The sequence below is a fragment of the Gadus morhua genome, chromosome 7 (assembly GCF_902167405.1).
Source record: "Gadus morhua chromosome 7, gadMor3.0, whole genome shotgun sequence".
Classification (NCBI taxonomy): domain Eukaryota; kingdom Metazoa; phylum Chordata; class Actinopteri; order Gadiformes; family Gadidae; genus Gadus; species Gadus morhua.
In genome coordinates this window covers 15157990-15184985 of record NC_044054.1, presented here as the reverse complement: position 1 = coordinate 15184985, position 26996 = coordinate 15157990, and the positions used below count along the sequence as shown (strand labels likewise).

General features: G+C 50.0%; 3 protein-coding genes across 4 annotated transcripts; all 3 read left to right on the top strand.

The window, feature by feature from the left end:
* The first annotated feature begins 97 nt into the window (after positions 1-97).
* On the top strand, positions 98-5374 carry LOC115547744 (F-box only protein 40). Its single transcript, XM_030362176.1, has 8 exons — positions 98-332; positions 972-1578; positions 1777-2225; positions 2605-2787; positions 3139-3380; positions 3629-3760; positions 4106-4418; positions 4716-5374. The coding sequence occupies exons 1-8, from the start codon at positions 330-332 to the stop codon at positions 4926-4928; spliced, it is 2142 nt and encodes a 713-aa protein (XP_030218036.1). The 5' UTR covers positions 98-329; the 3' UTR covers positions 4929-5374.
* A 618-nt stretch (positions 5375-5992) lies between these two features.
* On the top strand, positions 5993-10137 carry LOC115547083 (uncharacterized). The gene is made up of 7 exons (XM_030361051.1): positions 5993-6630; positions 6769-7010; positions 7136-7174; positions 7867-8113; positions 8196-8577; positions 8688-8764; positions 10017-10137. The coding sequence occupies exons 1-7, from the start codon at positions 6434-6436 to the stop codon at positions 10135-10137; spliced, it is 1305 nt and encodes a 434-aa protein (XP_030216911.1). The 5' UTR covers positions 5993-6433.
* A 229-nt stretch (positions 10138-10366) lies between these two features.
* On the top strand, positions 10367-26748 carry LOC115547956 (clustered mitochondria protein homolog). Of its 2 annotated transcripts, none has more exons than XM_030362481.1 (30): positions 10367-10638; positions 11838-11903; positions 12246-13651; positions 13737-13885; positions 14315-14486; positions 14611-14751; positions 15085-15215; positions 15794-15948; positions 16204-16329; positions 16925-17072; positions 17496-17588; positions 17729-17947; positions 18439-18614; positions 18919-19221; positions 20164-20339; positions 20651-20752; positions 21131-21231; positions 21439-21591; positions 21770-21832; positions 22535-22782; positions 22894-22978; positions 23253-23406; positions 23790-23929; positions 24198-24278; positions 24371-24496; positions 25097-25218; positions 25399-25492; positions 25579-25713; positions 25917-25990; positions 26189-26748. In XM_030362481.1, exons 3-30 carry the CDS (start codon positions 12253-12255, stop codon positions 26262-26264), a joined length of 5142 nt encoding a protein of 1713 aa, XP_030218341.1. In that variant the 5' UTR covers positions 10367-10638; positions 11838-11903; positions 12246-12252; the 3' UTR covers positions 26265-26748. The 2 variants fall into 2 exon arrangements, with proteins under 2 accessions (XP_030218341.1, XP_030218339.1); XM_030362479.1 differs by having other exon boundaries at positions 10367-10653.
* Positions 26749-26996: the final 248 nt, after the last annotated feature.

Genomic DNA, 26996 nt, shown 5'->3' with positions numbered 1-26996 from the left:
CTCTCCACCGGATTCAACTTGAGGATGAAATGGGAATTGTCGTGCGAGTCACTCACTGCTTTCTGCTGAACTCCGCGGAGTAGAATTTAAACCTTGGAGCTGTCATGGTCGGCACTAATAGTCTATTTTTAACACAGACACGCACTCTCCAACACACTCAAAGATCTCCAGCACACACTGTGACATTACAAGAAACACAGGCCTACTTTTCCAGTTTATATTATCGTTTGAAACGTTGTCCTTCATTTCCTTTATTTTTTATTATTTTACAAAAACAGCAACAGGAGTTATTACTTTTTATTTCGGATAACTTTTTGAGGATCTAAAATATGGTATGTACCATGCAGGCTAGCGTTTATTTTTCATTTTGAGTATTATATATATACATATATATGATTTTATTCAGGACACATGAAGATCCATAGTACAATGTATTATGTCTGTATTATGTCTGATGTCTGTGTGAAACAGACATCACAGTTCAAATGTGTAAACATTAGTATGAAATTAATCAGGTGTATAATACAGGTGTATTCTTTCCTGTTTGTGGTTTATGTGGGTTAACGTGAATCTATTGTTGATTGTAAGCTTAGTATTACTTTTCTGTCTCTAGTAGTCCTAGTACATTATCATGCATCTTCTCGTCTCCGCTCTGTCTTTCTGTCTCTGTCTTCCTGCCTGTCAATCTGCCTGCCTGTTTGTCCGCCTGTCTGTCTGTCTGCCTGCCTGTTGGCCTATCTGTCTGTCTCCCACTAGTCTGTCTGTCTGTCTGTCTGTCTGTCTGTCTGTCTGTCTGTCTGTCTGTCTGTCTGTCTGTCTGTCTGTCTGTCTGTCTGCCACTAGTCTGTCTGTCTGTCTGTCTGTCTGTCTGTCTGTCTGTCTGTCTGTCTGTCTGTCTGTCTGTCATGATCTGTACAGTATGAATGTTCATTAAAATCACAAAACACCAACACCCCCTCCCCCCCGTCCAGAGTCGGCGGTCCCGCCCCCCCGCGGCCCCGGGGCTGCACCCCCACTGTGAGTCCTGCTACAGCCGGCGCTGCAGGGCCCGTCCGGAGGGCCCGGGGAGCTGCGCCCTGGCCCCGTGCCCCCTGCTCTGCGGAGCCGTCTTCCACCTCTGCAAGCAGGAGGAGCACGCGCTGCTGTGCCCCCGGCAGAGGCGGCCCTGCCTCAACGCGGCCTACGGCTGCCCCCACGCCATGCCCCGGGCCGCGCGCGCCGCCCACCTGGCCTCCTGCCCCGCCAGCGTGGTGAGCTGCTCCATGGAGTGGACCCGCTGGCCGGTGGACCACACCGACCCGCACCACCTGGGGGCGCTGCAGGCGGAGGTGCTGACGGAGGAGAGGGGGAGGCGGGAGGAGGGGGGGGGCCGGGGCCGGGGCGGGGCTCTGGACCTGGCCATGGCGCTGGCCGACCAGCGCGTGCTCTACAGCCGCCTGAAGATGAAGCCCCTCTACCCGGAGCTGATGGAGCCGGAGGAAGAGGGGGCTGGGGGGGGAGGGACCAAGGAGGGTGGCGTGGAGCCGACGACGGTCACCGATGGAGACGCCGTCGCCACGAAGCAGGCTGCGGTAGGAGGTGAGGGGCGCCCCCACGTTGGCGATGAATGTGGGACTTCCTCTCCTGATCTGGTGGGCAATTGGGGTATCAAAGGGAGACCAGAATTGAGTTATTGTATGAATAATCAATCCAAAGAAATACAGTTATGAATATCTATCCATTTTGACCCACCCCTTGTCTCTCTTGGTTGACCCCTCTCTGGGGAGGGCGCTGTAGGTCTCATCAACGAAGGCGCAGAGGGAGACAAGGCTCCTGAAGAGGCAGACGCAGGTCAAAGGTCGGGCACTGGCATCAACACGGAGAAGTACAACCTGTGTGACATGATGTTCAGCATGGAGAAGGGTGGGTGTGCTGTCGCTGAGAGAACCCAGGGGGCGGCTAAACAGGAGGCCAAAACGAGTGACGGGGTGATGGAGGGCGGGCCCCAGCAGGCCCCCGGCGGGCCCCAGCAGGACACCGGCAGGACGGGCCACGCTCCCTGGCAGGACGGGGTGCTGGAGCGTCTGGGGGAGGAGCTCAGCCCCGCTGAGTACAACATGTACATGGTGCACCACGGCCGCATGCTGCTGACCTTCGGGAAGATCCAGGCCTGCACGCCACGCGAGAAGGACTTTGTCTACGGAAGCCTGGAGCCCATCCCCCTTCAGAGCCTGCAGTCCTTCAAGGCAAGGCGGAGCAGTTCCAAATCCGACACTACATTTTGGAGTTTGCTGCCATCTACTGGTTTTAGAGGAAGCAACCTTCGCAAATAATCCCAAATTAAACATATAATGGTCATTAATTTTTTGCCTTTTATATTGGTGAATATATATATATATTTTTTCTTAAATCCCATTTTTGTAGCCTGTAGAATTGGTTCATCTACATAATATTTCTGATACACCGATCTCTATCCTACACTTTAACATAAGACATGCATGTAACATGCTTTTAGCCTTAGCTGTGGTCCACCGTGCAGAGGTGCTCGGCACGGTGGACTGTAGCACCTCATCCTCAATCCTCTGGATTCTAGAACCTTACCCCTGCCCTCTGGTCTGCTCCAAGGTCCCTGTGAGCTTCCACTACAAGCAGCGTGTCCAGATGGCGTATGACGCGGCGCAGCGCGTCCAGAGCGAGGAGCGGTCCGTGGACACGTCTGACCTGGAGGTGAAGGAGGAAGACTGGCACCAGGACGAGGCAGACAGCACCCTGCTGGGCTATGCAGAGCTAGAGGTCATGGGTCACAAGGTCCGTATTCGTTTGATAGAATTCAATTTAGAGAGGAAATGGTATGTGTAACGGCCTTTCACAGAGCTGTAATCGGAGGCACGGGTAATAGACCCAACTAGTGAGGACAAGTCTACTACCTGACCTGCATATTACATAACAAAACAGGTGGTGTGTTTAAGAAATGTGCATTTGAACGTCTTTCCGTGTTTCTCCTCAGGTGTGGGAGGCTTTACAAGAACCAAAACCCTCGTCCACACAACATGGAGATGTGACTCTGATTTGTGGCCTTATGCCTGTTGCTTAAAGGGCCAGCGGGCCAGTGATCCCCCCCTCATATACCCCGCTGTCATGCATGACTTGTGTCTCCAGATCAGTGACACCAAGGGGACGGACGGCCACTACGTGGACGTGGGGACCCAGACGCACTCGTTCCGCACGGCTCCGTTCCGGAGGACCACCACCCTGGAGGAGGTGACGGCGGGGGGGCCAGCCAAGCTCCGCCTCCAGCTGCAGGCGGGCAGCGTGAGCAGCAGACACAACAAGGCCACCTCCGCCTTCACCTTCAGCTGCGGCCACTGCTTCCATCGCTCCGAGTTTCCCCGACACTTCAGGTCTGTCTCTCTGCCCTTGAACCGTCCCGTTGGCTCTTGTCAGCGGTATATGTTACCAGGAGTGAACGCGGCCTCATGAATGAACCACCGTTCAGATTGGCCGCTGGTTTGTATTCTGACTCTCAATGTCAACTGTGGACTTTTATTAGAATTGGACTCAATTAGACTTTGCAGCCATATTTAAAAAATGTACATTGAACGGTACATTGACAGGTGACTCATGGCCCATTCCACTGTCCCGGCTTCAGGAACGTCCACGCTGACGTCCAAACGTGTTTGAGCGGCTGGTTTGAGCAGAGATGTCCCCTCTCCTACCTGGGCTGCACCTTCAGCCAGAGAAGGTTCCAGCCCTCCACCCATAAAGCCACCGTCACCTACAAGTAAGCAGGAATAACCTAGTGAGTGAAGTTTAACCTGAGTAATTCAGGCTACAGCAACCTAGTAATAAATCCAAAAAGAAATACCTATTCAATGAAGACTCACAAATTCACCTTGAATGATTGTCTTTTCAAAATGAAGACTATATTAACATTTATTCAGCATGGAGGATGAGCCTGGCCATACTGAGAAACACTCATGAGCTCTGGCTTTGGAATAATATACATAGTATATAATAATATCACTGATAGACTCTACCATAAAGACAATCTACGAATGAATGTAGATCTATGTTCTTGTTTGTGACGGCAGCGTACTAATACACTTTGATACTCTGTTCGTCCCAGCCAGGAGCTGAGCTGCTTCAACCTGTGTCCAGGGGACGGACCCCCCACAGCCCCACCAGGGCCCCCGCCTGGGGCCCAGGGGAGGGGCCGGGGGCGGGGACCAGGAGGACGGGACTCCCTGAGCGGGCTGCCCTACGAGGTGCTCTGCCACGTGGCCAGCTTCCTGGACAGCCTGTCCCTGTCCCAGCTGGCCCTGGTGTCCCGCCTGCTGAGGGACGTGTGCTCCTCCCTGCTGAGAGACCGGGGCATGGTGACCCTGCGCTGGGAGAAGAAGACCTACACCCATGGAGGGGCCAAGTGGAGGGCCAGACCTGTGAGCAGTCTAGTTCAGCTTGCATATTAAAAGCACACTGACGCACTAATATGCAGTAGGCATGTAAACTAATGGTTTGATATACAGAACAAGTCTAGGATATATTTAGTAATTGATTATTGAGTGACTGTTGATCTTTTGGATGGAGAAAGTTCACAGTGCCCGTATAATTAAACTTTAATTAACATGGCGCATTGGAGCTTCAGGTATATCTTTTAAGTTTAGCTTTCAGACTATGACATCCATATATTTTCTTTACCCTGAGGGTTTCCTCTGCTTCACTCACGCCCACTGCAGGTGTGGGAGTTCAGCCATCTCTTCTCCACGGTCGATACTTGGTGCTTTGCAGACGTCCCGCCCATATCGGCTCATCTCAGAGTCTGTCCGTACTACAAACCTTCTCTGGGCCACCAGCCCGTGGCCCTGGCCGGAATGAAGGAGAGGCAGGACGGCCCCTCAGAGAGACAGACCCTGGTCAACCAGTTCATGGGAAACAGACTGCCACTTTGATACTTTTTTTTTGTTTTGTTTTTTATTTCATGCCATCAAAATTGGCGGAACTGCAGCAGCAGTTAGGAGAGGCCTAAGCAATCAAGACTGATGCAATTTAATCTACTGCCTGCCTGTCATGTGATCAAAGGAAACTTCTCGAGAGCTAATCCCTACGATGGCCAACAGGGAGACAACATAACAGCTATAACGACAGCAGTTGGTTAGATTGCATCAGTCTTGATTGCTTAGGCCTGTCCTAACTGCTCCTGCAGTTCCAATTTTTATGGGTTGAATTTTCTGGTCTGTATTTTGACCACTTGAATATAATCATAAATATCTTAGTTTGAAAATCTGAATTTTTGAATGTTGCATTTTTTTTCTTTTTTTGGAAATGTTTCACTTTAAATGCGATGTTGGAAATTTAAAGAGGTGCATTTATAACAAATAAATTCATTTTATCTTGCTTTCAACATATTATATTTAAATGTTTTTAATTCAATTATTTGTACATTTTGATAGGCTATACAAAATACAGTAGCTTTTAAAATTCTAACCGGTAGTGACATTTGCTTCTATAGCTATGGAAGTTCTAACAAATTAGACTGAAATGATAGCTCTTCAATCTTACCTACTGCACCTTTAAATGTTCGGTTGTGTCTATGTAGTTTTGTTGTATACACCTACAGCACCTCTACATTCATATTAGTGTCTATGTAGTTACCTAGCACCTTTACATTCGGTGTCTGTGTAGTTTCTCTAAACAGATTTGACCCTGTCCATGGTACTGAGCTCATTTATGAGAAACAAACAAATAATCTTGTGTAAGAGGTACATATTTAATTGTGATAGACCGACTTGTAGAACCGAATCGTACTTTTTTCAAATAGGTTATCAAATGCATATAATATGTTATATCTTTCGAATCTTTTAGAAATATCGTTAAAAATATAAAAATCACTACTTTCACGTTTCCCAATATTAAAATAATGCGATAAACTACTTTTCAAGACCTTTTTAATAGGCATGATTAAAATAAAGAACCCAAGCAATGACACGGGGATGATGGATGACGCTACCTGATAGCTGCTACCTGATAGCCTACTTCCTTCCGCTCTGCATCTAAACCCGCAGCTCGGCTGTCACATGGAAGTTATTTGAATGGAAAAGCAGTAAGATAGTTACTGGTTTGATGAGAGAGAAGCATGCTCTGCGGTACCGGAAGGATGTTAGAGGACATGTGGGACGGTACCGGCTGGGAGGGTAGGATTAGGGGATTTCTATTAATAGTGGATTTCAATCAATAGTGGATTTCAACCAATAGTGGATTTCTATCAAAAGGTAATATCTATCTAAAGGCGATATCTAGGAATAGGTGACCTCGACTCGTAGGTTCCAGGGTTTCCCCACAGCCCCCAGGACGGAGACGGACCCCAGCAGCAGCAGATCCCCTGCAGCAAGGATCCACTGACGGACTTGAATTAACGCAATAAGCAGTCAGGTCCTCAGTCTGTTGGCGCTGGTGGATGCTGCGGTTCTTTTGTCTCAACATCGCAACATCGCATCTGCCCAATGAAGGACACAGACTGCAAACTGAGAGCGCAACACTCTTGATTAGCCGGGGGGTCGTCATCGCGATCTGCCCCGAGTCGAGACCAGCTGCACATCTTGGACCGACTTCCTATTGGGACGCGAATGAGCAACCAGGCAAAGCGACACCAATGTGAGTTGATAAGTGAACCTTCTCAATGTATTGATGCATATCGATTAAATGAAATAGGTTGCGGTGCAGCTACTGGTTGTAGCAGGCTAACACATTCCTGTTCATTTCTGTTATTGTCACCGCGGGGACCGTCACCAGAAGGCTTAGCGTGCTGCTGTTCGCTCCATCACAGATCGGGTCCAGCGGTTGTGATCGATCCAGCGGTTCTGTGAGCAGCAGTTGTGTGAGCAGAAGCTGCAGCAGCAGAGCAATGGAGACGGAGAAGCTCGAGCAGCAGGTCGCGAGCGTGGAGCGGGGCATGGCCTTATTGAAGCGGGAGCACCTGGCCATGCTCGCCGGACTACAGATTGAGATCAGCCGCCTAAAGAGGCGATGCAGCGGTCAGTCTCACGGTGTCTACACGGCCCCAATGTAGGCTATAGCCGATGTTTATCTTTAGGGGGTTGAAGTCATACTGCGTCCTACGGCGAAGTCCTAATGTGCCTGTCTGTCTTTCTGTCTGCAGAACTCAACTGTGAGTTGGACGCTCGGTTTCCAGCTGCAGGTAAGATTTAGGCAAGCAAGAGATCCATGAGCACACCAGAGAGTGACTGTAGATGAGTGTACATGTTTTTAGACACAGTTTAAAAAGATATAGGTACACAGACAACTCTGAAGGAGACTTCATGATGGCAGAACCTAGCGGGCCCAGATGATATTCCATCCTGCCCTATGGGGGTGTGAGTTTCGATAGCCATCAGGCTGGCAGAGACTATGAGACACTGCACGATATCGCTGTCATGGTTGAAGGGCGAATGTGAAACGTAATGCTTCTCCGGTGGCTGTGGACAGTAGCCTGGTTACGTTGATACAATACTCAATATTCACTGGATCAGATCGGATGCCCTCAAAATGTTCATGTTGTTGTAGAATTGTGCACATAGTAGCTATTGGACCCCGAAGGTTGTGGTTGTTATTTAATTCAGTGATAGACTACCTGCAGCTCAGGGACGTGAACCCCGGTTCACTCAGGATTTTGCGTTCCCCTTTGTGTATGTGCGTGCCCCTTGTGTATGTGTGTCCTCACGCCGTCATAGCCTGATGGAGAGGCATGTAACAGTCATGTGACCCCGTGGGCCACGAGCAGTTCAAGAGCCAAGCCCCTAAAAGTTAATCCTAATTGTGTGTGTGTGTGTGTGTGTGTGTGTGTGTGTGTGTGTGTGTGCGTGTGCGTGTGCGTGCGCGTGCGTCTCTCAGAGGAGTGTGTGCTGGTCTCGCGGTGCCAGGCGTCGGAGCGGCTCCTGGAGCAGCAGGCGTGCGCGGGGGCCAGCGTGCGCGCCGCCCTGCGGGCGCGGCAGGCGCGGGCCTGGGCCCTGGGCCGCGCCCTGCGGAGCGACCAGCGCCGCTTCCTCGAGGAGCTGAAGCGCCGCAGCCACCGGATCACGGCGCTGGGCCGCGAGCTGCAGCGGCAGACCCTCACCTCCACCGCCCTGGGACAGCAGCTGTACCTGCAGCGCGGGGGGCTGGTCGCAGGGGGGGAGGGGGGGGAGGAGGAGGAGGAGGAAGAGGGGGGGGGAGGGGGATCAGTGCTCAGGGGGAGCCCGGCCGGAGGGCCCGGCCCGGAGGGAAGTACCGGACGAGATCGAGCGGGAGGAGGAATGGGAGTGTGACGAGGACGAGGAGGACGAGGACGAAGAGGACGACGGCGGGGAGGGCTCCGACGCGCTCCGGCCGCCGGCCCGTCCCGACCAATCGGACGAGCTGTGCGCGAGGCACGTGCGCGTGCGGGAGCAGAGGGTCCGCGCGTGCGTGCCGTGCGAGAGGGTGACCTCCCCGCAGAAGCCGCAGCCCATGCCCGACCCCGCCCTCTTCCTGGTGCCGCTCCGGTACCGGCTCCTGCGCTGGCGGCGGGCGCTGAGGGCGCGGAGCGACCCGCGGGGTCTCCAGGAGGAGTGGGAGGACCTGGGGGAGGAGGGGGAGGACCTGGGGGAGGAGGGGGGGGTGCGGCGCAGGGTGGACATGGGCGCGGCGGAGGGGGAGACCGCTCTGTGAACTCCGTAGAACTCCCCCCGTGTCAGACACGGGGTCGGTTCCTATTGGTCCACTCGGGACCTATGTTGCAGGGGCGTCACTATTTCGTGGTGCTGTTGGAAAAGTGAGGGGCCCCCACATAAAGCACGGTCAGACAGGTGTACAACTGATGAACACTTAACCCTCGACTGGATCCCGGTGTGTGGAGCGGATCTCATTGGATCCGTCCAGGAGGGATGGTCCGGATCGTACTGGTTCCTGAGGCTCCACCTGGCTGCTTGCTTATGAGACCAAGGTGTTGCTCTGGGGCATTTCAGGCGTATCGTTTATGTCTGAATTCCCTTAATACTTATTCCCTAAATGTGTGTACTAACTAATGTACTACTTAGGGTTCACTATGCAGGGAGAGTGAAAGGTGATGGACGCCTGGCTGCTCAGTAGGTAAAGGATCGAGCGTTTGATGGTAGAACTAGAGATGTGCTTATGAACTCAATTAGCTGAAAGAATAACTTATAGAAAATGGAACCATTGTAAAAAAGAAAAGGTCATGAAGTTATAATTTAATCATACGGGATGGAGAAATGTTTTGAACAGGTTTTTTTCTCTAAGTAGCCTCGATCCTGGGTTTAAAGCAGCAAATTGCTCTGAATATTCCTGTATAACGCTTATTAAGGGACTGTTGACAATTCAAGTTTGATGAATGAGAGTATAATTTTTTATATGATTTGCACTTTATTAAACTAATGCTATGAGCCTCTCGTGGCAAAATAACTACAATTGTCTGTTTTTCTGTGTTTGAGGATAGTAGTCTTTCTATTATGTTGTGTAAAAGTGGGAGTATGTGGATGATGGTTTGAGCAGCCTCACTTCACATTGAGTGATCAGTGTGCACTGGTTAAACCAACCATCTCCACAGTCACACACGGAGAAGGGAGATCGCCTGCATGGCAACATGAAGCACCAGGTCATGTGTCATTATCTGCAAAACCTACAGTAAACAGGTTTTCCAACCCCACCACCCTGCGTCCTTGTCTTGAGGAGCCCAGGAAATGTTCCCTAGGAGGCGTGTAGCGATTGTTGCAATAAATGCATCACATTCGCTATCAAATACAGAAATCTTTATTACATTTTCCTCCTCCAGATCACTTGGGAGCAGCAGATTTCAATTTCTAATTGGAACAATTCACCCTAAGATGTGCGGTTGTGTGCCGTAAATCCCAAACCCACGTTTAACAGCTACATTTGTAATCCTGGCCTAGATTGGGATGCCACGGTTTACCGCCTCATCAGGCCAGAATGTGGACTCAGTGTTGTGTGGAGGGCTGCTCGTAGGGCGCCTCTGTGTCTCCACTGTTCCCACACGGTCCGTTATGCAGCCCCTGCATCCTGCTGGAGCTCTGCAGTGCTGCCATGACAACCAACAGCAGCTCCGGGGCACGCTGTAACGCATACCAAGTGAAGCCAGACTGCTTTCTGCAGCCCGGTGGCACGCGGTGAGACGTTTCTGCTGCTGAAGACGGGGTGTCCTACAACACGCTCGCTGGTGTTTAAGTATAAAGTACACCGGCTCCTTCCCAGCGTGGTTTACACTCACGAGGTAGACAGAGAGCGCATGGATCACACAACCCGTGGACAGGAAGTTACATCATATTCATAAAAAAAAAAGAAAAGAGCCAGAGAGGTGGCCCTCTTCTGGACTGGCTCAGGTAGTGTAGCGTGTGCCAAGGAGGGAAGGACACACACACACACACACTGCTGTGGGGCTGCAGGACGACAGCACACATGTACAGGGACATCATGTGAAGGGCAGGGAGGATTTACACACACACGCACACACACACACACACACACAAGCAGAGTGGTGCCTGTGGAAGGGGTTTTGGCAGCAGCAGAGACCAGAGAGTCCGTGGTGGGGAACAGTCTTGAGGAGGGAAGCCTTTTCTACTCACAGCCTGAAGATGAAGGGAATGGGCCTATGAGGACGGACTACAAGACCATGTGAGCAGGCTGCCGGTACTGTTGTATTTGTATCTCTTCTGTTTGGAATATCTGCATGCAATCTGAGACTCCATGTGCTCTGCTCGTGGGAGCATGAATAGATTGCTATTAGCTGCTGCCTATCTACCTAATCTCTTCCATAATCTGTAATCTGGGTGACTGACTCTTATCAGTTCCTGGTTTAGAAACAATGCATGTGGTGGTTGTTGTTTTTGTTTTAGACCACCTCACATTATGTTTATTTTTGTTAACGAATACTAGGAGTGATAACATTTTTGTTAACTGCAAGTGAAATGATCAATGTCACTTACACAAGATTTCATATTAGATGGAAATATATGTAATGTTTTAGAGTTGAATACCACCTAGTGCATTATCAGTTGGTAGCCCTGTAGTACTATAGGTTCTGGCACAACATCTGATGAGCACCTGGGTAAATATTTGATGCCAATGAATTAAGGTAGAGCAAAGGTTTAGGCGATGTCACAAAAATAAATCAATAAATCCAATGCAAATTTTGAAAACATAGACTTGATGAAACCCAAACATGCAGATGTCTCGACAACCCAATGTACATATTTGACACTTGACCCCTCTATTGAAAGGTCAGGGTGAATAGAATTGAATGACACCAAGACATAAAATCGCAATTGAACAATACGGTCGCTAGATGGAGACGACGGTGTGTTCTGATTGAAGGGAATTAACCTATTTGGTCTGAAACCTTTCTTAGATACTATACATTGATTGTAAACACCATATTTAGGGGCAAAATGGTGCCCAAAAACTAGATTATGAATTGATATTGGTTTTATGGATCATACACAACTTTGACGGCAAAACAACAAAGGTTTGTTCTTGATGGTTTTTTGCCTCTTGGTCGGTATGCATGCTTCTTATTTCGTAAAAGGCTACTGTCCACTATCAATGGTTATGACAGACTAAAGGTTGGGAATCTAAGCTTTCTAGGGTTGTCTCACGTGACACATAACACTTTCTCATGTGTTTAAATGCCCAAAGTGCATTTGGGGCGCGGGCCTTTACCCGGACACATTTCGGGATGAAGAGGTTCCACACCCTGCCAGAAGTCAGGACACAATGGCAGAGTCGAGTTTGGGATCACTTTGAATATAAGCGTGTCTGTCTACCTGCCTCTGACCTTTAGTTGACATGAATCCTAAAGTTACACATGTTCTCAGGGCGTCGCAGACATCCCGCTGAAGTGCTCTCGGTGTTCTGCTGAGATCCGCACGGACATCTGTAAGGTAACCCCCCCCCGTCAGCGGTCTCCTCAAGACACACGTAGGCAAGCATGCCCAGACATACACACACACACACACACACACACACACACACACACACACACACACACACACACACACACACACACACACACACACACACACACACACACACACACACACACTTACACAGACAGACACACACACACACACACACACACACACACACACACACACACACACACACACACACAAACACACCTACAGGTGCCTGCACTCGCATTCATACAGCACAAACACAAACACAAACAATGGTGAACGTTCTGTGAGCTTGTATACCTCTGTTAACGTCCTTGCACCTCCCAGAGGCACCATGGGCAACTGGCTGCAGTGTTGTCACTCGGTCACAAACTACCTGTGGCGCCGCGCCGTCCCGGGGACGGGGGGCGGCCCGGAGCGCTCCCCCCTGCTGTCCACGGACGGCAGCGACACCGATTGGCCGACCCGGCCGGAGGACCAGCAGGACGAGCTGCTGACCGTCAGCGGCGCGTCCGACCGGGTGGCGCTGGAGCGGGAGCACTTCCTGTTCCCCGACATCATCCTGAGCAGCAGCGGCGTGCCGGTGGAGCCCATGGTGTGTCTCCTGGTGTGCGAGGAAGACGAAGAGGGAGGAGGAGGAGGAGGAGGAGTGTATGAGAGGGCGGACGGGGCTGGAGAACACAGGCTGTGGGTGGAGGTGGAGACTCAGACGGAGAGGCAGGAGAGGCAGGGGGTCATGGGGGTCCAGACCCAGACCCAGCAGCAGGCCGAGGTGCAGACCCAGACCGACATGCTGACGTGGAGGGACCTGCCCGCCACCGTCCCGGAGGAGACGATCGGGCGGGTTTGCAGAGAGAACCAGTTCAATGCAACAACAACAACAACGTGCGCACGATTAGAAGCCCAGACCGGCCTGGGACCCTGGTCCGGCGAGCGCCCGGAGAGTTCACCCGGCGGGAGGGTCCCGGCCCGTCCCGGCCCCCTGTCAGAAGTCGCTCACAAGATGGAGGGTCACAGGGAGACCAGAGACCCTCAGGGGTCCACAGGGGCAGAGTCTGTCGTGGGCCAACTGAACCACAGCCCTGTCGGAGCACGCCTCTCCCTGACAGAACCTAACCCCGTCGGCGCAGACGTGGGAAGACACAACCAGACGGCCACGCAGGCACACATTGTGGACGAAGGAACGATGGGGGAGAAAATCAATAATGGGGATGTAATGTTGGACGCTAGTACTGTCCATTTCCCACAGAGCAAAAGCATCACTTTGAAGACGCTCGAGAATGTCAGCGGATTGCTGAGCGAACAAAATGAAAGCCACGCAGAGCAACCACCTGTCCCAGAAGAGGACGGCGGTGCAGCAGTAGGGGAGGGGGTCTGTGGAGACCCCGCTGGTGGGCACCTCAACAAGGAGTGCAAAGGGAGAGCCGAGGTGAATGTGAACCCCACAGGGCCGGCTGATCCCCATGCCTCAGGCCCAGGGGGGGGTATCGTCAAAACCTCCAGGGACCCAAAGGACAGCCCAGCATCCATGGGACAGGATGTAGCACAGGAAGAGGAGGCGTGGCCCTCCAACGTGGAAGTGGAAGAGCAGGGTGCTGAGCAGAGCATTGAGCGGAGCGCTGAACGGAGCAGGCCGGAGGATGGAGGCCCCCCCGCCGGGCCCCGGGGGGAGCGAGGGGGGGTGAAGCTGTTCCTGGTGGACAGGCTCTTCCTCACAGCCCCCCATGTTAAAGGTGTGTGAGAAACCCCGGCATGATGTATGTTTAGGATCTCTTGGTATCCGTCTGACCTTTGACCTCTCTCTCTTCATGTCAAAAGCGGAAAGCTCGGCGTGGGACGCCTTGGAATGTTCTGGGGCCGATCAGCGGGAACAGGACCAAGCCAGCATCCAGGAAGTGGTCAGCCTCCACGAGGCAGGGTTTATGGTCAGAATCCAGGCTCCTGCGACGGAGACGTTTGAGCTGCAGGTACACTGCCACAGGAGACCACTGTCATCCATGTCCACAGGCTTCAGAGGATTTCAGAGCAAGAAGCCATTTCATGTGTCATGATTTCTATTTTGTGTCATTTCATGTCAACTCTTTTGGTGCATTAATCCCCCTATATCCTCCCTGTCTCTCTCTCTCTCTCTCTCTCTCTCTCTCTCTCTCTCTCTCTCTCTCTCTCTCTCTCTCTCTCTCTCTCTCTCTCTCTCTCTCCTATCTCCCTCTACCTCTCTCTCTCTCTCTCTCTCTCTCTCTCTCTCTCTCTCTCTCTCTCTCTCTCTCTCTCTCTCTCTCTCTCCTATCTCCCTCTCCCTGTCTCTCTCTCCCCCCTCTCTCTCCCTGTCCCTCTCTCCCCCCTCTCTCTCCCTGTCCCTCTCTCCCCCCTCCCCCTGTCTCCCTCTCTCCCACAAGGTGTCGGGCCAGATGCTGGTGACTGAGCTGCATCAGGTGCTGATGGACCATGAGATGACCTGCCTGCGCACCTGCTTCTCCCTTCAGCTAGGGGGCGCAGTGCTCGACGCCCTCACGGAGCTGCGCCTGGTCCCAGGCCTCGGGGAGGGGGCCCTGGTCAAGGTGGTCGAGGGTAAGACCAATGTGTAAAGGCGTGCACGTCTCTTTAACTCAGCTGGTAAGATGTTCCGGCCCTCTTGACCCTCGTGTGTGTGTGTGTGTGCGTGTATGGGTGTGTGTGTGCGTGTGTGTTTCAGATCCCTACACGGTGCGCGACGCCCGGCTGCACCTCAAGCACGTGCGCAGCCTCCTGCGGAGCCTGGACGTGGCCGACGCCCACAACGGGGCCAACGGCAGCTCGCTGTCCTACCTGAGCCTGTACACCAGGGGCCCGCCAGGTGACCCCACCCCCCCATGAGAATGAATGTGGTGACCCCCTTGAGATGGCCCCATAAATTGTACATGTAATGTACAATAAATGTAGACTGAACCCATTCTACAAAGCATACTTTTAATTCCAAAAGGTCTCATCTAAGGCTTAAATATTCTCGTTATCATAGTAGAAATGTGCCACATTTCGATTTTGATCCTGAAATCAATCTTACAAATGCTTTAACAAAACAAATCAAAAGACCTCCAGCCGGGGTGTCCGTTTGATGCTGTGAACATGATGGTCTCTGGTCCCCGGTCTACCGGTTAATGTTAACCTCTCTCCTATTGGCTCTCGACAGATCCTGTGAACGGGTCTAAGAGCCGCGCCGCGGAGAGGGAGACCATCGACTGCCTCCTCCCAGACTACATCACGCCCGGGTGCAAGGACCGCCCCCTGACCCCACTACAGCCAATCAGAGAGGACTGGAAGGTCAGGGGTTGATTTGATACGTTGATCACTTGTTGACCTCCATATTTTATTCCGCTAATGTGTATCTCAGTGATTAGCAAACAGAGGAATCTTGTGAGCGTGTTGATAGGTGAAATTTATTGTGTGTGATGTTCATAGAATGAAACATGATATAATGTCATGTCATCTGAACTGTAAACAGTGAGGTAGATGATGATGTGGAGGCATGGAGACATCCCCCTGTAGGACACACAGGGGCGCTGTAACTCATACTACCCAAGATCCTGACCCAGGGTCAGTGCTCTGAGCCACTCCTGTGTGTGTACTGTTCCGAGCCTCTGGGAGATGCTCATATGTGAAAGATAGCATTATAATACATTTGTATCATCATGTTGGTGTCTGGGCTCTGCTGTGTCAAAGTGTTAAGTGATATATATTGTGTTGTGGTTCTATGGTGTGTGAAAGAGTTAGGTCTGATACATAGTTCTGTGGTTCTGTGGTGTGTGTGAAAGGCTTATGTGTGATATATATTGTGCTGTGGTTCTCTAGTGCGTGTGGGTTATGTGTGATGTATGGTTCTGTGGTTCTGTGATGTGCAGCCGCTGCAGTGCCTGCGCGTGCTGACGGTGAACAGCTGGAACCCGCCCCCAGGGAACAGGAAGATGCACGGGGACCTGATGTACCTCAACGTGGTGACGGTGGAGGGCCGGGACCTGAACATCACCGCCTCCACCCGCGGCTTCTACCTCAACCAGTCAGTCGTCTGGCCTCGTGTGTGTGTGTGTGTGTGTGTGTGTGTGTGTGTGTGTGTGTGTGTGTGTGTGTGTGTGTGTGTGTGTGTGTGCGTGTGCGTGTGTGTGTGTGAGGGACATGGCTGAATGAATGATGGCCGATTGATGGATGGATGAAAAACTGATGAGACAGTGTTTATGGTCTCATGTTTCTCTTCCCTTCATCCATCCATCCATCGATCATTCATTCATTGGTTCATTATGGAATCCAACTGCAGGTCGACTGCCTTCACCTTCAACCCCAAGCCGGCGCTCCCCAAGACCCTGAGCCATTCGCTGGTGGAGCTGCTGAGTCAGGTCAGCCCCGTGTTCAGGAGAACCTTCAGCACGCTGCAGAGGAAGAGGTGAGCAGCTGCTGACAGCAGCATCACCGCACACACTTCAACCAGTCACAAGCTTGTGTTAATAACATGGGATTCCCCATAGGTGGAGTTGTTGGATTCTCTATATAGATGATAAACCAAATGTACAAAGATACTTTTTCCCCATCATCTCTGATGACCATGTAGTGCAGACCATCTGAACAGCCCTACCTCAGAGTACCCCCCTCCCCAAAGGGCTTCCACTATCGCAGATTAAACCAGACCAATCAATACACACACGTACGCACGCGCATGTGCGCACGCACGCACGCACACACACACACAGACACACACAGACACCTCCATCACTCTCATGGAACACTGCTGCACTCCGTCTTTCAGATTTATGTTCCACTGTTTGGAAGAAACAGGAGCAGTTTAATCTTCATTCAGAAAGCCGCTAATAACGCTGTTTACTGAACCAAACACACCGATGACATAGGTCCCTCAAACAGGGAAATAGTGACTAGTACCGTCTGTACCTTTTGTTTCTGAGAATGCCCTATCTAGGTGAAAGGTAGTGCCACCAACCTCCCTTCTAACAGTGCGGCGTTCCCTGTGTTGATTGCTCCTCCAGGGTGCTGCAGCATCCTTACGAGCGGATAGCCACGCCTTACCAGGTGTACACCTGGGTCGCGCCACACGCAGACCACGCCCTGGACTGTGTGAGGGCGGAGGAGACCCCTGCCAGCCGGGTGGGCCAGGACGAGCACACGGTCGGACAGGTGGAGGCCCCATGCATCACTTGATGCTCTTTATCAGCGTCCTCCTGCAGACGCTCAGCTCCCAGGAGGAACACAACACAAGGCTTCTCTTTGCCAGGGCAGATAATGATGACATCAGCTATGAGAGGAACACGTTGACCTTTGAGTATTTTACCCTCACTTCACTGACACAGCTGGTCAATCTCATTGGCTTCCATTGATTTTGGCAAACTCAGCAATAGGCCCAAATCTGTGGAATTGATTGGTTGCTTGATTAATTGATTGAAGTACGTGGAACGGTGCTTTTCATTTGACTATCGGTACGTGGAAAATAAGAGTATTTCTCAAAAGGTCAATGTCGTCCTCTGAAGCCGCATCAAATAGAATGCTGTCTCATCCTGTTGTTTGGTCATGAGGTCAGATCTGATGGGCTTGGTTCCTCAGAGCCGTGACTGGAACGAGGAGCTGCAGGGTTGCAGAGAACTTCCTCGGAGCAGCCTTCAGGAGCGCCTGCACCGAGAGAGGAACATCTTTAAGGTGACCCAACATCTCAAACATCTCAAGTCCTTTACAATCCTTTGTCTGTACTCCCCTTTTCGTCTCATTTAACACAGATAGAGCGGAACACGTAAGCGTATAAATACATGTGTGTATTATATATATGTTTCCCTCTCTAGACCAACAGTGACTTTGTCAACGCCGCGACACAAGGGGCCATTGCGGTTGTCGACGGCAACGTCATGGCGATAAACCCCGGGGAGGAGCCCCGGAAGCAGATGTTCATCTGGAACAACCTGTTCTTCAGCCTGGGTTTGGACACCGCAGACTACTACCGCCCTCTAGGGGGCGACGCTGCGGCCCACGCCGCACCCGTCTGTGACCTGAGAGGCGTGCAGGTACATCCTGCCTGGCGACAGCCGAGCCAACGGGTTGTTAGATGCATTGAAAGATAGTGGTTGGAGGAATCTGCCCGTGTCTTTGTTGTTGGTGCAAGAGTGAATCGGGTGCTGCACGGTAGGCACCCAAAGTAGAAGGATGTGAGGGGGTGTTGATCATGACACAACACTGAGAGGGAAAGTACAAAAGTTACGCAGACTTTGTGAGTGGCTTCCGTATTTGAGTCATTGTCATCCTAGTAGTATGCTGTTCTGGATAGCAGTCTGCCCAGCATCACACATAGTGTACATTCTTACAGAAACTAACTGAATTCACAAAAAACACCAAAGAACTGTCATGGAAAGTATTCCCATTTACTGAAACATAGAAATATGATTCAAACACTTCAATCAATTTACTTTAGACAGCAACTTACGATCATCAAGACAGCAGGCCTGCTGGCCGCCTGTTTTTGACATTATGATCTGCTGAGATGTTTTCTCTGGTCCAGGCCTACGCTTCCATCGACATCCCGGGACTGCACACGCTGGGGACAGCATTGGTTGATTACCATGGTCACCGGGTCACAGCCCAGGCCATTGTTCCTGGTCTGCTGGAGCAGCACCAGGACCGGGGCCTGCTGTATGGCTCCAATGATCACGGACACACTGTTGTCTCGGATACCAAGTAAGTAACACACCCAAGCAAATAGACTTACAATATGTACACGTTCAAAGAAAAGTCCAAACTGTAATGAAATCCATTTGCTCTGTGTTATACTATTTCTCTTCTTTAAATGTGACTGTAATCTGTTTTTATTTCTGTGTTTTTTTTTACTGTTATACTCTTTTCCTGTGTTTTTACTATTTCCTATGTCTGCTATTTGCATTTAAGAAATATCCATGAATGCTTGTTTCACACATCTTACATGAAGAACATGAACAACAGAGTGAGCTTCACCGTCACAGAGACGTGCACTGTCCTCCCACAGGTTCCTGGACCTGCTGGGTAAGACCTGCAGACCCCTTAGAGTCCAGCGGCACATGGTCCTGGACCACCACCACACCGCGGTGGAACTCTGCTCCTGCGTCCAGACCAAGGGCATTCTGGGAAACGACGGAAGAGCCTACATCCTGGACCTTCACGGGACCTTCCCGCCGGACCTTAACTTCCTGTTGTCAGACGGCGGTGAGGGGGTGCCCGAGGAATGCAAGAGGCTTGGTTTCCCGTGGAAACACAGACACAGCCTGGCAAGCCTGAGACCCGAGCTCATAGAGGCCTTCGTCCAGCATCGGTGAGGGGAGAGCCCATAGAGCCCATAGAGTACATAGAGTACATAGAGCCCATAGAGCCCATAGTGCTCCTAGAGCCCATAGAGCCCATAGAGCCCTTAGTGCTCCTACAGCCCATAGAGCCCATAAAGCTCATAAATGATAAAGCTTATAGAGCTCATAGAGGCCTTCGTCCAGCATCGGTGAGGGGAGAGCACATAGAGCCCATAGAGCTCATAGCATATAAAGCTTATAGAGCCCATAGAGCTCAAAGACCCGATAGAGCCCATAGAGCCCCTAGAGCCCTTAGTGCTCCTAGAGCCCATAGAGCCCATAGAACCCATAGAGCCCTTAGTGCTCCCAGAGCCCATAGAGCCCATAGAGCCCTTAGTGCTCCTAGAGTGCATAGAGCCCATAAAGCTCATAAATTATAAAGCTTATAGAGGTGATAGAGGCCTTTGTCCAGCAAGGGTGAGAGCAGCAGAGGTTAGGAAACCTCGGCACATCTCTGGCATATGCTCAACAGATAATACGTGTAATACGTTTCGAGGGGTTAGGAAGGCAGGTTAAGTAGGAGTAGACGTGTGGTCATGAGAGGGTGCTGGTGATCTAGTGGCATAGGAAAATCTCTAGTGGCTTTTACCAGATGTCGTTATTCAAAAGATTGTCAACTGCCAGCTGATTAGGACTAGAACAGAGTTGAACAGGAGCAGTTGATACCGGAGAGGCTATACAGACAGCCGGGGGGGGGGATTTCTGATTAGTGACAATGTCAATCAAGGAAAGATAACACACGGGTCAGTTCGGAAGATCTGAAAGGACGACCACTCTTAATGAATTTACAGCACATTTTTAAACAGTGTGTCAAAACTTGTTTTACAAGTTAAAGGTTAATTTGTCCCGCCTGAAGAGAAACAGACAAGAGAAATTTTGTCATTTGGCTCATCTCTTTAATTTTGTGTCAGGTACGCACTCTTCCAGAACATGGTGTCCAGTGGCCTGGAGAAGCTTTCTGCAGATGGAGCCAGCTTGGAGAACAGGTCAGACTCCACAGGAGTCAGGCTCTCTGCAGATGTACAGAGTGAAGCTCTCATCAAGACATTGGCAAAACAAAATGGTGGCACTGCCATGGAGGACATGGGTGAGAGAGGTCAACTTTATTCAAGCTCTAGTGGGAATAATGTTATGGATATGATATATATGAAATTATACTCAAATCTGATAGACACCACCATTTATGTTAAATCATAGGTATTGAAAAAGCAATAGCTTTTTCTGTATTAGCGCATATTGGTGCCAAGGGTCACTTTCCATACAAACTGTGGCAGTAAAAGATTGACTTAAGATTTCCTCGATGTTCCTTGCATGTATAATGAATGAATGACCCGTTTATTGTTGGTATTCCTGGTGATGCACGTAGTGTATAGGAGTTAAATGCAGATGGTTGTTCAGATCCTCAGCGAAGGCAGGTGATCCTGGAGGCCTGCAGGGCGGTCGGCTCAGTGAGTGACACTTCCTTTGAGATCTGCTTCAACCCGGATGTTTGCTCTCCAGGTATAAGCCTCTGAGCTCCCACCCCTGACCCTACATCTCAAACACACGCTCGCGCACACACACACACACACACACACACACACACACACACACACACACACACACACACACACACACACACACACACACACACACACACACACACACACACACACACACACACACACACACACACACAGACGCGCAAATGCAGGCAGACACGCATGAACATAAGCGCACATACACCCCCCCCCCACACACACCCCCAGAAACAATTAACAGTTAATTGGGGAATACTGATTGTAGTAAGAATAAATTGATTGATTTACGATTGATGGGTTAATGTATTGATGGTTGAATGATTGATGATTGACATGGAGGCCTGTGCATATGTTGCAGCTGTCCGTATTCCCTCAGAGAGTGTCTATGAGGTGCCCAAGCAGAAGCAGTTATTATGGGATGCTGCAGCCTTTCTCCTGTCCAATCAGATTCCAGCAGTGGTTTGTATTCTTTGACATAATATTCAGCAGGTTCAGTTAAATCCTATTACGTTTGGATCTTTGCTCATGGGTGTGTGTGTGTGTGTGTATGTGTGCGTGCGTGCGTGCGTGCGTGCGTGCGTGCGTGCGTGCGTGCGTGCGTGCGTGCGTGCGTGCGTGAGTGTGTGTGTGTGTGTGCGTGCGTGTGTGTGTGTTAATGAATTGGAGGTGAGGGACTTCCTAGACCACACAGCAGTGCCCCTGGACGGGGGCTCTCTGAGACTGGCCCTCCACCAGCGGGGGGTCAACATGCGCTACCTTGGGCCCCTACTGAGGGCCCTGGAGACGGCCCCGGAGGGAGAGAGGCTGAGCCACGTCCAGGTACCCACCACCAGGGCGCTGTGTCGGCCATCTTCATGTTCTGCAGGTCAGCCTGCAGCCCAGTGCATGAGGTCTGCAGAACATGAACATGGATTCATAACTAAAGCTGCAGTAGGTTTGAACTCAGCTGATACCTGATGCCTCTGCACTCTGTTGACCAAGAGACTTCTCCTTGTAGAGAATCTCGATCAGTGAGGTGATCATCAGAAGTGCCAAACACATCTTCAGGATCTATCTACAGGTCAGTCGTTTTACAATGTTAACATGAGAACTTAATAATACGTCCAATATGAATGTCTACTTATGGTATAATCATTTCATGAACAAACAGAATTAAACATATTCATTGCGATCTTGGCTACACTTTCCCATTTTAGGCTGAGTCACTTGCAATAGCATATTTCTAATCCCTTTGGGACAATGAGTATTAATTACTAATTACTGACGTTGTCCTGGCAACCGGATTTTCAGTTCTAAACAACCGAACGAGAAATGGCGTTTTCCATTGCTGCCATGTGTTGTTTCTTTAAAAATGAAAATAAATAAATTTCAAGAGGTGAAAATCACTACCAATCGAAACATGTCGAGGCTTTCATGTATTCCCCTGGTGTATTAAAAGGAAAAGTTTGACGACGTTACTTAAGTTTATTTATTTAATATGAAGACAATCTATTCTCAATATTACTAAAGCAAACTCGCAAATCAATTCGCAAAAAAATCGTCTTCTATAAAACGTTCGTGTGGCATAGGATTTCCCCTTGTTAATTTGGTTTGTGTAGAACCGAAAATTGGTTGCTATGGAAACGTGACGTCACACTTTAGTAACACAAAGTGTTCTATGTCAGAGGTCCCGTCCCCCCGACCAGGTGAGCATGTGACCAGTGAGGGGGCGGAGTCTGTCGGTTGGTCAGCCTATAGTGACGTGTTGTGGACTCACCTTCAGAATGTAGAGGCGGCGGCCCTGTCGGCGGCTGTCAGTCACTTCCTGAACTGCCTGCTAAGCTCCGCCTCCTCGGCCCCTGACTCGGCCGACGAGCTGCTCAGCCGGCGCCGCGGGAGCCGCCGCCGCCGCTCCCAGGGGAGCCGGGCCGCCGCGCTGGCGGAGACAGCCTGGGCGCGGATGACCCCGGGAGACCTCTGGAGGAAGATCCAGAACGAGGCTGAGGACTATTACCACTACACACTACACTGGTGTGTGTCTGCGTGTGCGTGTGTGTGTCTGCGTGTGTGTGTCTGCGAGTGCGTGCGCGTGTATGTTTGTTCTGTGATTGGCTCAAACTCTCGCCTCCTCTCTCTGTGTAGTGACAGTGTAGACGAGGCGGTGGAAAGATGGAGCCTCCAGAAGATCTCCCTGCTCAGAGAGATCGCCATGAAAACAGGCATCCAGGTCTGATATCAGTTATTCTGCTCACCACACACTCACCATGAAAACAGGCATCCAGGTCAGACATCAGTTCTAACATCCTGTCATCATGCCCCACTGACCTGAGGCAGTTGATTACACTCATTAGTTCTACTTCTGGAAGTTGCTAATTAGCCAAAATAGTCAGCTCCAAAAACACTGCGAGGCTTTGATTGTCCTCCCATCCTGTTGCCTCTTTATATTCACCACGTCTGTTCCGCTCCCGTCCATCCATGCTGTCCTGGTTCTCCGGCCATAGGTGCAGCTCAGGGACTATGTGTTCGAGTCCCGCCACCGACCAGTGTTCAGCGAAGAGGATGTGGTCAACATGTCCCCCGTGGTCAAACATCTCAGACCCTCGGCCACTGATGCCACCGGCCTGATCCAGCAGGCCCAGGTGGCCGTGCAGCAGGGTAGGAAGACCCCGTGCAAACATATAGAGCAGGACCAGAAGGACATACTTCATGTACACACGTAGATCAGGACAATGCTTTTACTGATACCTTTATGTCCAAGCGCACATCACATCAACAGAGTTGGCCACATGCTTGTGGACCTCTGTAGAGAGAACATGTATAGAAGGAAAGATGGGATGGGATAAACTGAATTTTTTAAATCTATCTATCACTGGATTTACAATCTAGGAATCTACAAATCTATAAAATCTATAAAAGACTTCCCATCCATTTTATTAGGGTCTACTGTTGATGTGTCTATCTCAGGTCCATTAGGGTCTACTGTCCTCCATGGTGATGTTTCTATCTCAGGTCTATTAAGGTCTACTGATATGTTTCAGGTCTTCTTGGGGAGGGGTATGAGCTGATCCAGCAGGCGATGACCCTGTTCAGCAGTGTATGTGGGATCCAACATGAGGACGTGTCCACCTGCCTTCGTCTTCTGGCCCGGATCAGCTACATCACCGGAGAATACGCTGACGTAAACATATTACATATTCACCATGGATAAAACAACACATTGATTGTGTGGTTTATAGCCTTCAATTCCAGGTTAACAACTAAAAGTCACCTCCCATCAGCCTTTGAGCTATGTGCCCAATACAGCACGGTTGTAAATAAAGTCTGTCCTGGAAGACGATTTAAACAAAGCCCAGTTTTCTCAGAGCCCTGTCGAAGCAAAAACAGGCAGGACTCTCATTTTCTGATCCTGGATTTCCGCCCCCCCCCCCCCACACTTTTGTTCCCAGGCACTGAGTCACCAGGAGAAAGCGGTGATGTGTACTGAGAGGGTCCAGGGCATCGATCACCCACAGACCATACAGGACTATGTGAGTGTGCCTTCACATTCCCTTCCTCATATGAGCCCCACGGTGACGTCCCCACAGTAGGGGTGCAGTAACCCTGCGCCCCTCTGTTGCAGATGCTCTTGGCCTTGTATTGCTTCGCTGCCGGGCAGCCAGCCGCTGTGTTGCGGCTGCTGGGCCGCGCCCGTTACCTCACCCTCCTGCTGAGCGGGGAGGATCACCCGCAGCTCGTGCAGCTGGATGTGAGTATCGGCCCCCTGGCAGTGTTTCAAAGGCCCCGTGCCTAGAGTTCGGATACTAGCAGATACACCCCTGAGCATTACCCTGATAATTACTGTTCCCTCAAGGGATTCAAATACTGATGTCCCGATAAAGCAGCAACAAAAGCCTACTGGTCAAGCCAGGCCTGTCCCACACAAACACTACATCAGAGAGGGTCGGCAATTGAGACGTGTTTCTTAAAGGTGACATATCATGCCACTAGGTGTGAGTATGAGATAGACCAGTCTACCAGCCTACCCAGTGGACTACAGCAAACGTTGCTCATCTATTCGTCATACATCTAGGTTGACACACCCACTTGTGATATCTGAAGAAGCAGATTTTCAAAAAGGGAAAAATATTCTCTTTCCTTGTCTGCAGGGAAGAGACATAAACCTTTCCAGATCTTTTGACACTAGCTTGCATTCTCCTCAGTAATTAAATCCTTTGGTGAAATACATATTTTTTGGTTCTGTTAACAATGAATTCGGCAATCTTCTTTCTACATTCGTCCACTAGACTTACCTGGTTTTTGATAAATGACCTAAACATGAAGTTAACTGTTCCGTCGTTGTATTTAGAGTATGCTAGGTCTGGTTCTTCATGGCCTGATGAACTATGACCAGTCCCTGAAGTTCCTGCAGAATGGCTTAAAGATGACGCTGAAATATAACGGCGCCTCATCACTCAAATGTGCACACAGGTGAGCTTCATAGCAAAAGTCACATTCAACACAACCCTATACTTCAGTCCGGTAGAATTTCATCTGCATAAAACCGTCATCATTAAGGAACTTACAGACACAGAAAATAACAATGAAACCAACTCAACTTAATATCAATCCTTCACAAAAACAACAACAAAGTTCTTGTTTTGTTGCCAGTCATCACCTGCTGGCCACGCTGCTGGAAAGCAGAGGAGACTATCGTCTGGCACTGCAGCATGAGAAGGAGGCGTACTCTCTCTACAGGAGTCAGGTATGTGTTGACTCCTTGTCCTCCTGGACATTGTCACGGCTCGGCAGTCCATGAACTGTTTGCCGGTCCTTTGATAACCAAACCAGGCAGGTGAGGACCATGACAGCACAAAGGAGAGCTCAGAGTACCTGCAGACTCTGACCAGGCAGGCTGTGATTCTACAGAGAGCTCTCAACCACATCTACAGCAACACACCCAACGCCTGCACTCCCCCGCCAAAGGTAGGCTACCGCTTTATGTTTTAGTATTCAGACATATGTAAGGGTGAAGTGTGGGCATATTGTACGTACGCACATGTTAATTTAACAATAAAATATTATTAATCTCTCTCTCTCTCTCTCTCTCTCTCTCTCTCTCTCTCTCTCTCTCTCTCTCTCTCTCTTTTTCGCTCGCGCTCTCTCTCTCTCTCTCTCTCTTTTTGCAGTTTTCTACACCCAGCCTCCCCATGATCCTGCAGCAGCTCAATATAACGTGTGGCATTCTGTTCATACCACTGAGGTAACATCATTATTATTTAACTATATCTAACTATTGTGCCATACTTTTTTTTACACCAATGGTTATATCTATGCAATGGGTGATTAGGTGAACGTTATTGTAAAATAGATCCACAACATACAGTAGTTCTACACTTGCCTTGCTGACTTCAATGTGTCATTGGTTTAGGCTGATCTCTCTCTGTGTTTGTGTTTCTAGTGAGAAACAAGTTGCAGATCTGAAGATTGAATTGAAAGGAGCGCAAACAGATCATGTGCACGGAGTGGGGCAATAGCACAAGACTATACAAAATATTTGTCAACCGTGGGCATTGCACGTCCAAATACTAATTCTTTAAATTAATAATATTTATTCTAATCTATTTTTCCTCATTATTCCTTTCAGTTGATCAAACTTGCTTAATAAAAGCAAGAACAAACAAATGTATTTGTGGCTCTTATATTGAAAAATGTGTTGTTGAGATGACCACTTTACGTCCCTGTGATGGTGGGAATGTCTTTGATGAGGGGAAGGACATGAGCAATGATGGCATACTGTGGATAACAAATATATTTCAAGGATTTGTGTGAGCCCTTAAATGAACGCCCTGTACTGTGATGGTCTGAACCTGATATAAGTGTTTTTATATGGGACGGCGAGGGCATCACAGATCCAGTTTGATGCACTGGCAGCAAATCATCTGATTGTATTTTATTAATTCTATTAATTTCCGCAAGCTCATTGATTCTCTGTATTAAAGGCATAGTGTGCACCTTTTACATATTGTTCTGGTCTATGTTAATCGGGTTGAATTCTACCACATTCCAATAAATTGAAGTAGCATTAGTGTGATCTTCTTGCTGTGTGTGTGTGTGTGTGTGTGGGGGGGGGGGGGGGGGGGGGTCCTGACAAAAACATCCCATTTGACTCTAGGCATATAGAAGATGAGTTCAGGTCGGAATCTGCCCATATTTTGAGTGTGGGTTATGTTTTACCAGAGACTGACACACAGGCCTCACCGCTATAA

Bases quoted from the DNA above. Each gene is read 5' to 3' on its own strand.
- LOC115547956 (XM_030362481.1), top strand. From the start codon at position 12,253: ATGGGCAACTGGCTGCAGTGTTGTCACTCGGTCACAAACTACCTGTGG. The intron at 13,652-13,736 runs GTGTGTGAGAAA...TCATGTCAAAAG, and splicing joins CACAGCCCCCCATGTTAAAG to CGGAAAGCTCGGCGTGGGAC. The intron at 24,279-24,370 runs GTGAGTGTGCCT...CCTCTGTTGCAG, and splicing joins CACAGACCATACAGGACTAT to ATGCTCTTGGCCTTGTATTG.
- LOC115547744 (XM_030362176.1), top strand. The intron at 1,579-1,776 runs GTGAGGGGCGCC...AGGGCGCTGTAG, and splicing joins GAAGCAGGCTGCGGTAGGAG to GTCTCATCAACGAAGGCGCA. The intron at 3,381-3,628 runs GTCTGTCTCTCT...TCCCGGCTTCAG, and splicing joins GAGTTTCCCCGACACTTCAG to GAACGTCCACGCTGACGTCC.
- LOC115547083 (XM_030361051.1), top strand. From the start codon at position 6,434: ATGCTGCGGTTCTTTTGTCTCAACATCGCAACATCGCATCTGCCCAAT. The intron at 6,631-6,768 runs GTGAGTTGATAA...GACCGTCACCAG, and splicing joins CCAGGCAAAGCGACACCAAT to AAGGCTTAGCGTGCTGCTGT. The intron at 8,765-10,016 runs GTGAGGGGCCCC...TCCGTTATGCAG, and splicing joins TTCGTGGTGCTGTTGGAAAA to CCCCTGCATCCTGCTGGAGC.